This window comes from Polypterus senegalus, chromosome 6 (genome assembly GCF_016835505.1).
Source record: "Polypterus senegalus isolate Bchr_013 chromosome 6, ASM1683550v1, whole genome shotgun sequence".
Taxonomy (NCBI): Eukaryota; Metazoa; Chordata; class Cladistia; order Polypteriformes; family Polypteridae; genus Polypterus; species Polypterus senegalus.
In genome coordinates this window covers 112,454,907-112,467,267 of record NC_053159.1, presented here as the reverse complement: position 1 = coordinate 112,467,267, position 12,361 = coordinate 112,454,907, and the positions used below count along the sequence as shown (strand labels likewise).

General features: G+C 36.4%; 1 protein-coding gene across 5 annotated transcripts in view; it reads right to left on the bottom strand.

The window, feature by feature from the left end:
• The window catches only part of srrm3 (serine/arginine repetitive matrix 3), a 474,513-nt gene that overhangs the window by 61,177 nt on the left and 400,975 nt on the right, over nucleotides 1-12,361 (bottom strand). For all 5 annotated transcript variants that reach the window (XM_039756801.1, XM_039756797.1, XM_039756799.1 and 2 more), the window contains one exon: nucleotides 317-352. In XM_039756801.1, the coding sequence (XP_039612735.1) occupies nucleotides 317-352 (36 nt within the window). The remainder of the gene's footprint in view (nucleotides 1-316; nucleotides 353-12,361) is intronic.

The following is a 12,361-nucleotide window of genomic DNA, read 5'->3' as shown; positions in this document are numbered from 1 at the left end:
GGCAGGACGCCAGCCCACCGCAGGGCACACACCCACACCCACAGACCAAGCACACACTAGGGAGAATTTTAGGATTGCCAATGCACGTAACCTGCATGTCTTGGACTGTGGGAGGAAACTGGAGCACCTGGAGGAAACCCACGCAAGCACGGGGAGAACATGCAAACTCCACGCAGGGAGGACCTGGAAAGCGAACCCAGGTCTCCTTACTGTGAGGCAGCAGCGCTACCACTGCAGCTGTTATTAGTATTGCCTCAAATAAAAAAATATAAATGATACAATTTAAATTGATTCAATATTCAAACTCTGTACTCACCTATATCTTCGTTTCTTTCTGGAACCTGAAGCAGACCTATAGCAAAATTCAATTAATTATTTTGTCAATGAGACAAAGTAAATTCAGATTAATACCAAGAGCTCCAGAAACAGTACTTCAACCCTTGAGTGACATGCATAAACATAAACTTTAAATAATAATTTGACTGCTCATTCACATACCACTTAACTAATTGAATTACATCACTGAATATATGTTACTTTAATGTAATGGCTGTTAACCAAGGTTCTGGGGGTTTTGGTCCTGGGTTGAAAGTGTCTGTGTTAGTTTCCAAGAAAGTTTAGACCAGACATTTCAAACTCCATCTCGTAACACAAAAAGTTTGAAATGACTTGGGCCCTATTAACCAAATTTATTAATGCTTACATCCTAGAGTGTACACTACAAACTGACGATGCTGGTCTCCTAAAGACATTACAAATACTGGAACTCGTGGGGTTGAATGTTTACCATGGCAACACAAGACCTTATCATTTGTCTTTAGTTTGTACATTATTAGATTCCCCCAGACAGGTTACTTTAAACAGGATTACTATAAACTGGTGTTTTTGTTTTGATCTCATCCATCTGTCATCTGGCTCTTTCTTAATTATTATATTGATGAAATTTGTATTGACAAGATTTGTTTAAGTTTATCATTGAGATGTATTTATATTTTAATGTTTGTGAAACTTAAAATGTATTTTTGTGGTTTCAATGTTTACTGATAATATATTATAGATAAAAATACACACTAGTGCTCTTGAGCCTATACTTAGTAAAGAGTGCTATACAAGAATACATTGAATTCAAGTTTATACTTAATCAGCTGTTTAGGATGAATACATACAGTCTCAAATTTTAGTAAACTTCTGCAGAGTTTGTATATTGTTGTTTTCATCTCATTGTTAATTGATTGTTAAGGAAAAGATAAGAAGAAGAAAATTCAAGGGCTCAGTGTCTTATAAAGCAAGTTGACTAAAGTGAAGAAAAAGCGACTGAATTGAATCCTGTCCATTAATATTACAACTACTCAAATGGGAGAAAAGATGCATTATTGGTAACTCTGGGTATTCAGGTCTCAACTGGAGCAAGTCATCTAAATAAGATCAGTAATTTGACACAGGTATCTAATTAAGATATTATATTTTGGAATGAAAAAATGCAGTCATTATGGATCCCCAGGGTCAAAGTAAAGTTAATAAAACAAGGCTGTTTTTCAGGATAATAGTGAATTAAAAAAATTATATTCAAAATTTTATTTTTATTTTTTTTAAATTGTATATTCTGATTAAAACAGGTTGAGCATGCATTTCAACAGATACAAATACTGAAAAAATACTGAAATTCCTGAAGTATTTTAATTATTTGTGAACCATATCTCATCTCAGTTTCTCAGCCAGTTTTCCTGGTGAGGTTTGTGACAACAGCTTGCTAAGGTCAGCCCAGATTTCCTTGTTCCCAGGTACAGATTCCATCTCTTCCTGGGGAATTTCTAGGGTTACAAACCCAGCCAAGAGATATAATCCCTCCAGCATGTACTGGATCTGCCACAGGGTCTCCTCTAGTGGGAACAGCCCAGAGCAGCTCTAAGGGAGCCGTCTGGGAGGGCATCCTTATGACACACCTAAACCACCCCAACTGGCTCAATTGGATCTGGAAGAGCAGCAACTCTATTCTGAGGCTCTCCCGAATCAATGAGCTTCACACTATAATTTCAACCTAATCACCCTATGTAGAAATCTTATTTCTGCCACTTGCACTCGAGATCCCGTTATTTTGGTCATTACCTACAGCTCATTACCACAAGTGAGGACAGGGACGTAGACTGACCAGCGAACCGAGAGTTTTGTCTTTAGACTCAGCTCCCGCTTTACCATCATGGATCAGTACAAAGTCCGCTGAACAGCTGCTGCCACTCCAATCCGCTTGGCTATCTCATGCTCGTTTTCTCTGCCACTCATGTACAAGGTCCTGCATAAATTGTGTCATCTGACCCGTGATCGTATGTTTTGGACATTAACATGAAGAGAGGGGGAGAGCTGTCAACTGATCACAACCAATGGTAGTGAGTTGGATTTGAAACAAGAGAAACAGACTGAATAGACCCGGGAATCCTAGATGAGCTATTAGGGTTTCCTGGGAATGTCTGGCTGATGCTTCTATTTGTGATGAATATTTTTGGATCTCTTAATCTAATTAAATATTAGACTGAACATGCATTTCAACAAGTACAAATACAGGCTGAATGAGATTTTAAATATATGTCAATATAAAAGAGTACTTCAAGAAACCTAAAGTAAAAGCTTGAATCAGAAAACAGTGACAAAAATAATAAAAACAACATTAATTATCAATCCTTGATAATTTGAAAATATTGATTTAAGTTTACCATTGTGCATGTGGCATTTTTGCAAATGCACTTCCGATTATTTTTGAATAATACTGCAGTCAAGACAAATTCATACAAAGTTACGTACTATTTTGTTAAGTTCTTTCCTAGCGTTTCATTTGATATAGAAATGAGACATACAGCTTGCAACTAAATAAAAATGTTTTAAATAAAAAAATTATTTAAAAAACAAGAACTGCTGGTAATGTATTAATAAGATTTCCCTATAACATTCCATATCTTCTTAGTTTATGAAAACAATTCTAATTATTTAGTTATCGAGAAAGTAGTATTGTGAAATGCATTTGGATTTGCTGATAGTGCAGGGTAATAATATATATGCTATAAATGACAGCCCCTCATATACAGTATATGATCACAACTGAGATTCACTGAAACATAACTGTAAAATTTGAGCTAGGGAAGCATGCCTTGTTCACTCAAAATACAAAATATGGGAATTTAACATTTAAGTTACAATCAAAATGCAAACTGCAACATCAGGAGGGATCACCTGGTATCTACCAAGTCTGGCACAAATGATGACATTAATATATGAAACATATGATTACAGGATTTTAAATTTTAATTGCAAAAAATCAGCATTATGTATACTTTTTCTTGATTTACATGCCTGAATACAATGTGACATTGACTCATTGAGGGTCTAGATACTTTCTGCCAGGAGGTCATTGGATACTTCATTAATGTTAAAAGTTTTCTGTGTGAGGGACAAAATCCAGGAAACAAACAATATTCATTTGACTGGATTCAAGTAGGGGAGTCCAGAAAAACAGTTAGTCCTTGATATTTTGACATCATGGCACTTTGCTGTCCAGAATACACTTTTGTCTACTCTGTGGTATTAAAGTGCCATGTCACATATGAACTCTAAAGTGCAGGTTAATATCCCACATGTCATGTTTGGCCTTTGAAACTTAATGTTAGAGCACAAGCTGACTAGTTGTTACTCTGCAGTGTACTGTATGTACAATCCTTCCTTTCAGTGATTCTTCTGTATGGCTCTATGCTGTTTATGTAAGAGGGAGTTTCTTTTCCATCTAGTCTCTAGTCCCATACATTTTAAAATGTACAGGCATTCCATGCAACTGAATAGACATACTACCCATACAAATCCCAATAAACTAATCCCTTTCGAAGTCCAATAGTTGTTGAATCTGTGCTCTTTTCTACCTTCTATGCATGATCTGTAAATAAAATAGGTGTCTAGATATTTATCACTCACCAAACTTCATGTAAAAATTTGTTTTTTCACCTGGAAAATAGTCAATTCTTCCACTATAACTTATGCCGGGATTTGACCCTCACTACAAATACTCTGTAATCATTAATCAACATACACATAAGCATTATGCCAAAGCTTATGGAAATCCTTACTGAAGATTTACTTATACAATTACTTTACCATATGGAATTGTGAAGCATATTTTATAAATTGTACAAAGTACTATCCCACTGTTGCTTTTAATAATGGAGCTTATGTGGACTGGAGTCCCATTATAAAGAAAAGCATTAAAAATTAAATACATCAATTTTTCAAGCCAAAAATATTATGGAGTATTGATCCGTGTCTTGAGACTACACATATTTTGCAAAACTGCATGTTTCTATGTTGTTTTAAGAAGATAAAAATGCAAAAAAAAAGCAAACCATTGTTATTTGATTTAGTTATTTTTTTAAAGGAGACCAGCTATGCGCTTCACTTCACCAACTACCCTGCTTGTCTTCCCCATGGATTCACTTTCACTATACAGAAGCATATTTCTTTATTTTGCAAAGATACTGCCTGCTGTCACCAGATTGATAATGTACACATGAATATTAAGCTCACATGTAGCATGCAAACAAGTGAAAAGAACTGAGAAGATGCTATAATCATTAACTTATCCAGGGCAGGGTCATAGGGCAGAGACAGCTCATCCTAGTAATCTAAGGGCGAAGGCAGGAACAACATCTGGACAGAGCACCAGACCCTCACAGGGCAAATAGGCATACACACACACACACACACACACACACACATGCATGCACACCTGGACCACTTTACCGCACCGAACCACCTAAGTTTAATTAGACAGAAGTTCAGTAAGTTCAGTACAGATATTTTAACATACGCACAGTTGTAGCACAGAACAGTCATTACTGCCTCACAGCATCTGGATCTCTATGAGGTTTATTCCACTCACTATGGCTACTGCAAGCAGACAAACGAGTAAAAAACGTATCCTTACCTCAAGAATGTAGTTTTAAGAATCTCTGATAAAATATTTTCAGTTTACTTTTGTTGTCAAAAGCATTCCACAGAAATAAGGAAGGTACATTTTCTTAAAATGAAACATTTGCTACTTCAAAGAGGACTTATATCAATATAAGTTATAAGGCTTTTCTTTACAAAGGGACTCTAGTACCCATTGGCTCCATAATGAAACACAAGTTGCTTTTTTAATTTATAAAGTATGCCTCAGTTTAGAAATCAGTTTCATGTGTAAAACTAATAAATACTGTACCATGATTAAGAAGAAATAACTGTGACTGAAAAATTTTTTTTATCCTTTAATGTTTTCTACAGTTACTCACAGCGTGACCTTTTTACTGTGAAAAACCTGATAAAAATAAAATTTCACATTTTACATTTTTGTATCAGTATTTTTTCATGCTGTTCTTAATATACTGTACCCCACTTTCTCCTGCAGCTAAGCAAAACTTAGTACCCTAATCAAGTTTCATCTCTCACTTTTAATTTTAGATATTCAAATGTTATACAAGGTGCTAGAATTTTTTAATAGTGACATTTTGTACTCACAAGTGTTCGACTATACTGTATTTATAAAATTATTTTTTCTTCTGTATCACATACACACACACACACAAATATGCTTGTCTGTCCATATCTAATCATTTTAATTGCTTACCTTATCGGTTAATCACCAATCAAATGGAAATCCATCCCTAACGTTTCAGATTCTGCTCTGATTCATGGGTGCATTACTAATAATTAGAAACTTGCTACTTTTATGTGTATTTGTCTTTATTTATTGATTGATGCTTTTCCAGTCTTAGTCATGTAGTTATAATATAATGTAAAATATATCTTCTTTTTCTTCTTCTTTCAGTTGCTTCCATTAAGGGGTGCCACAACATCCTACACTCTGCATCTTGCTCTATTATACACATCCATAAACCTTCTCTTAGGCCTTCCTCTTTTCCTCTTGCCTAGCAGTTCCATCCTTAGCATCCTTATCCCAATATACCCAGCATCTTTCCCCTGCACATGTCCAAACCAACACAATCTCACCTCTCTAACCTTGTCTCTAAACTGTCCAACCTAAGCTGACCCTCTAATGTACTTGTTCCTAACCATGTCCATCCTTAATGCAAATTTAACATCTTTAACTCTGCCACCTCCAGCTCTGTCTCCTGTTTTCTGGTCAGTGCCACCGTCTCTAACCCATATAACAAAGCTGGTCTCACTACCGTCCTGTAGACCTTCCATTTCACTCTTGCTGATACTCGTCTGTCACAAATTACTCCTGACATTCTTCTCCACCCATTCCACCCTGCCTGCACTCTCTTCTTCACCTCTTTTCCACAATCCCCATCACTCTGTACTGCTGATCCCAAGTATTTAAACTTATCCACCTTTGCCAACTCTACTCCCTGCATCCTCACCATTCCACTGACCTCCCTCTCCATCCCATATAACATAGCTGATCTCACTCTGTCACAAATCACTCCTGACACACCTTTCTATCCACTCCACTGTATACAGTAAGAAAATATTCTTCTTTCTTCTTATGTGTGCTAAAGCACTCTTGACAATTCCTGATTTGCCATTAGATATTTATTTCATTTCAACTTTTAAATGTATGTCCCTGAATATGATCTGACTGCTTTCTGTGTGATGTCTCTTTCTCTCTCTGTCTACATGTAGGTCTGGATGTCACAGTTTCGATACAATAACTCAAAAATGAAACACTCAATCTGAATGATACTTGGCTCAATTATTAGCATTGTACAATACTTGAAATCTATTAATTTTGACTCCACTAGATTTACATCTTTAGATGGAATTATGTAGTGCTTTATGCACATGTACAACACATCTTTCCTGATGCGAGGTTGGACAACGGAAAATATACATTTTTTAAAAAGATTTCATTCCACAAACTAAAATATTGGCATGCAGTATTTTACTTCTAAAATATCTGCTTTAAGTAGGGAAAGACGTGCACTGGGCAAATCAGATATTTTGTAAAGTTATTCTCTCATCATACCCTTTTTTTTTTAGCTTAATTTATTTTTCTAAATCCTTTATTTCAATGACAATTGTTTTCACAAAAAAATAAAAGAAATGTTTTATACTTTTATAAATAAATTTGGGTGCTGTCCACATGGTTAAAACAATCCCAGGCACTGGCACCAACACGCAGTCTTACATCTTTCAATTTAAAGGGGTTAGTGTTGTTCAATTATACTCAAAGCACATGATACTGTCACTTTGATTTATGTGGGAACATGCAGAAAGAAGAGACTATAGCTAAGGAATATATCAAAGTAACATTTTTTTGAGTTGTACCCTTTATTTCTGCTCAGTGCCATCAAGAAGCTTTATGTTGTGTCGGAGATGACTGGGGTGGCGACCTGGCCGGGATGCCTAGGAAGACCGGAAGAGGGCTTACACTTGCCTCAGACCACGTGGGGGCGACCACCCTGGTTCCTTTGGGAGCCACGGGTACAGAGCTTTGAAGCTCTACCCTGTAGAAGCCCGTGGTCACTGCCAGGGGGCGCCCCTGTGCCTTGGGAGCCCTGGACCTCGGCACTTCCGCCACACCCAGAAGTGCCGGGGGGAAGAGAAGCGAGGACACCCGGAGTGCTTCTGGGTATGCAGCCGGCACTTTTGCCACACTGGGGAGTGTCGGTGGAAGATTGCCAGGAAGCACCTGGAGCAAATCCGGGTACATACAAAAGGGGCCACCTCCCTTTATGTGATGGTTGGAGTCAGGAGGAGAAAGACAAGGTCTTGGAGGAGAGGAGAAGAGGAAAGAGGCACTGTGTTGTGGCCAGGACTTTGGGGACTTTTGGGGGTTGGGGCACCTTTGTAAATAATGGCACTTGTAAATAAACGTGTATTTGGTGACATTAACGTGTCCGCCTGTCTGTGTCCGCGCCGGCTTCCAAAGTTGTTTTGGGACTGCTTTTACAAATGCAGCCTCTGCTTCAAAGAACAATCTTTCATTCCAATCCTTTATCTGACCCATATATATCTAAAAAGAACTTGATAATCGAACAAATGTAGATAAACTTATACCAAGTTCAATTTATTTTTACATTTTATAAATGGCATGAATTGGCATAGTGGAGCAATAGTGCAACTGTCTCATTTATCCAGCAACCAAGGTTTGAACCCAGCACCAATTTGTTGTTAGTTTTGAGCTTGTAAGCCCCGACACACACATTTGATTTACCTCCCACAACTCCAAAGACCTGCAGTCTAGGTGATTTAGCAACTTAAATTGGAACCAATGTGCATTGCAGTGTACCTTGTCAGTAATTCTGACTCTTTCAACTCATGTTCTCTTCCACATACTAAAAATGTGCATACTGTATTAGGTTGACTTGTAGGTTTAAATTAGCAATACATGAAATAGTGTGTCCTGTGATGGCTTGACATCCCAGCCAAACCTGAGTCTTACCTTGTTGCCGTGAATTTGTAATGTAAAATAAGGCAGTGGGGTGTAGTGGGTAAGGTTTTGGACTTCACGCCCTGAGGTTGTGGGTTCAAATCCTGCTACTACCATTGTGTTATAATTAGCACATCTCTTCAATTGCTTGTGTTACACTTGAAAAAATCAAAAAAGTGTAACCAATTGCACCTCAAAATAATTAAATCTAAAATAAATACTTAGACATATTTAATGAATGCTTTTAAAAAAACAATTTATAAATACAGTATAAGTGTGCCTGTACAAAACCTCTGAATAATGTTTGTACACTCAAGATTAATATAGTAGCAGAACAAAGCCGAGGTACCCTGCAAAACATTCATGGAGATAACTCTCAAAAAAGGTGAAAATAAAATCTCCAGTAATGATGATATATTATTATTCTTTATGTTGCAGGATGTAGGATGTCTGTAAGGCAGCCAATGAAAAAGAAAAAGGAGACATTGTGAAAAGACTAATATTAGTGTTGGCAGGCTGAAGCATTTTAAGCTTTTTTAAGTTAAGTAATAGTGCTCAGTAAGATGGCTTAGGACAAAGACTCACTGGTCGAGGTGAGTGCGGCTTGTTTGGTAGATAGGAAAAAAAGAGGAGAAGAAGTGAGGGGAGAAGGGCTATTCTGTCGATTGCTGCTGTGCTACTGTATTCAGTGGGGCAAGCACTATCTGCACATGGGAAACAAGGTAAACACCTAATAAACAACAGAATAAGTCCTGCATCCTGCATGAACGGCACATCTGAAGGCGTATTATTGATATAATGCATTGATACCATGGAATACCTTCTGTGTTTTCTCACTGCTAATGTCTATTTATCAATCTTTCTTTTTTCTTTAATTTTAGGGTGAGTTCTTCTTCTATTAGGAATTACAACCATACTTCTTAAACTCCACTACATATTTAAATAAATGTTTTATGATACATGGATACACTAACAAAGGCAGAGCCGACCGAAGACAGCTTGATGGATAAACCTGGTATGGTATAAAATGAATAGAAAACGAGTGGCTATTATTTCTGGACGTCTTTTTTCTGAATTAAAGAAATTGATTCAAAATAAATGTTGATTTTCCCAGGTTTCTTGGTGTATACAAATTTCACAGTTTATTGCCCTTGATATTTAGATAACATTTCACTTCATATTGTAGTTAAAAGTGAAAACTGATTTTCGTTCTAACAAAAGAAGAAAAAAAGCCCTCAGTGAAACAGTATTGTTGTCTCTTTGCTATATATTATTCATGCAGAAACATCTGCAGCAGAAGATCTGCAGTGCAGGCTTGTACGTAGTTAAAATAAAAGCTCAGCACTTTCTCAAACTGTTTGTTCTCCACCCCATCTGCTGGATTTTCTGCTGTACAGCATGTCTTGCTCTTTTTAGTCTTTGCTTTACTGTGCATGCACTAATTCTATATATACACATATTATTTGGCCGGACACTTAAAACAGACCATCCTTTTTTTAAAAGGATAACTGGTGCATTGCTATTTTCAGATACAATAGATACATAGAAAGATAAATAGACAGAAAGAACCTTTATTTGACCCCAGGGGAAATTTGACTTTTTATAAAAGCTATTTAAATACATAAATAAATAAATAAATAAATACATACATACATACATACATACATATTACATAATGGATGGACAGGCATCCATAGTGTCGTTGTCTGGTGTTTGGCACTGACCGTTAACTAGTAAATAGTAAATAAGTTCAGAAACAAAGAGAAGAACAGTGAGAAATATGGCGCTTATGTAAAAGGCTGCTACTTGCATAGCAACCTTTACTCTGCATATGGCTGATCTAATGTAGTTTGACTATGTGCTTAATTTCTTAATGGTTCTTTACCTGCCAGAGTTTTACATTTTAAGCTTATGCATTTAAATAATTTATTAAAAAATATACAGTACAGTTTAACATCCAACAGTGGAGTTTAGAGATTCTGTTGCTGTGAACAGGAAAGAACAAACTGGATGCGTTTGTATTCCACAAGTTAAGATCCTAAATTTTAAAATGTTCCAAAAATCATCTACACCAAATCTGATTTAGTAAAACAAGGTAGTTATACCTTAAGGCAAAGTAAAACTCAGAAAGAGATCAAACTTAACAATAGCGTTATTCTTTTATATCATTTGTCCCTCACATTATGTTAAATTATCGCAAATCATAATTTATGATTTGATAATGTATGCATTCCATAGTATGGAAGAAACATACAGAATATTGATTATGACCTTGTCAGTATGAAATTTAAAAATAAAAATCATGTTTCTGATGTTGGCTGAGTAATCTGGTGAACAGATGAGTAATTACAAAATGTTTAGTTATAAATAAAAATCTACATTGTTATTAATTATAACTGGGTTTCTATTTAATTTAGCACACAGCCATATTCTAATCAAACATATCATGAATACAATGATGAAGAAATAATATTTATATGTCCACTTATTTTTGTGGTGTATAGTAAAATAACATGTAATAATAATAATGTCAGCTCAGAGTGCTACATACCTACATTGTATGAAAGAGCAGGGTAGTGAAGGGTTGTTCCCCTTGGAGTTTCGCCTACGCTGATTTCTTTATAGTTTTGAGCATGCTGATAGATTGTGTTGGGGGGCTTCAAAGATGTTCAAAGATGAGGTATCGGTACACAACATTTACTGCTGGTACTAAAGCCCTTTAAACAGAATAGTGTCTGAATGGCCGCTTCAAGTCCTTACCAATACTATAAACATGCAAAAGGTGGATAAGTTGTTTTTATATAACTTGTAAAATAACTTGTTTTCATGCTTGGACAGTCCTGAGCTTCTGAAACAATTAAGTTTAAAAAAGAAAAAGCACGTCTTTACCATGAAAACTATGTATGTTCAAATATGGATACTCTACCTCAGCCATGCATATCAATTATAAAATATGTCATAATTACCATAATCCTCTTCTATACCTCTAATTCAGTTTCTCATTGTCACTCTCACAATCTTTCCAGCACTGCACCACCATTAAATATGGATGAGTTAGAATTTCTGTTAGACATCAGATCAAACCAGATTACCAGCTTGATGGAGCAACAGGGTTAAGCTCTAATGTTCATTTTATCAGCATGAAGCAAAAATGGATTAAGACAGTTCCTAGATGAAAAAGTACATTTTAATGACTTGTTGTGTAAATTTTGTTAACATGATGCCTAATTTTACTTCCTTATGTTGTTCTTTTTAAGCCTTTATTAAGGCACTGAAAATTTATTTGACCATGCAACATAGTGCAGGTTTCATTAGCTTCAATATTTACAAGTGACCACTACAGTGAAAACCTGCATATGTTTGTATCTGCAATACACATTAATATTAAGACACTACAGCACTGCAGTCTGACGCCCTGCCCCGAGAGGTCACTCCAGGCCCGAAAACCTAATGGCGACAGGTTAGTTATCCATTTTGGGCCAACACTAAAGAGGATTAAAGAAAAATAAAACATTCAATTCTGGTGACAAAGTGGCTCTGAAGGGCTTACAGTGTGTGCAAAAGAAAAATATAAGTGAAGGAAAGGATGTGTAAAGAGCTAAAATAGAAAACAGACTCACTTAGAATAACATGATGGATGTCTGGAATGGACTGTGTATAATTATGGGGACTCAAGTAATGCAGGACTCAGGTCTCCCCACACCATCCCTACAACAACTCCTACCACGTGAACGGAAATGGCCAGTGACAAGTCCTCTTCTGGCAATAAGTGTGGACTGTCCATAACTGAAGACCAAGTAAGGAGATAACTCAGGAAGGTTACATAAAGGAAGAGGTACAGGACCAGATGGAGTCAGTCCTCAAGTTCTTAAGGCCTGAGCTGACATTGGCAGTGACTTTCATGTCTCTGGTGACTCTTCCTATAGTCAACAGACGGATTGGAAGAGTATG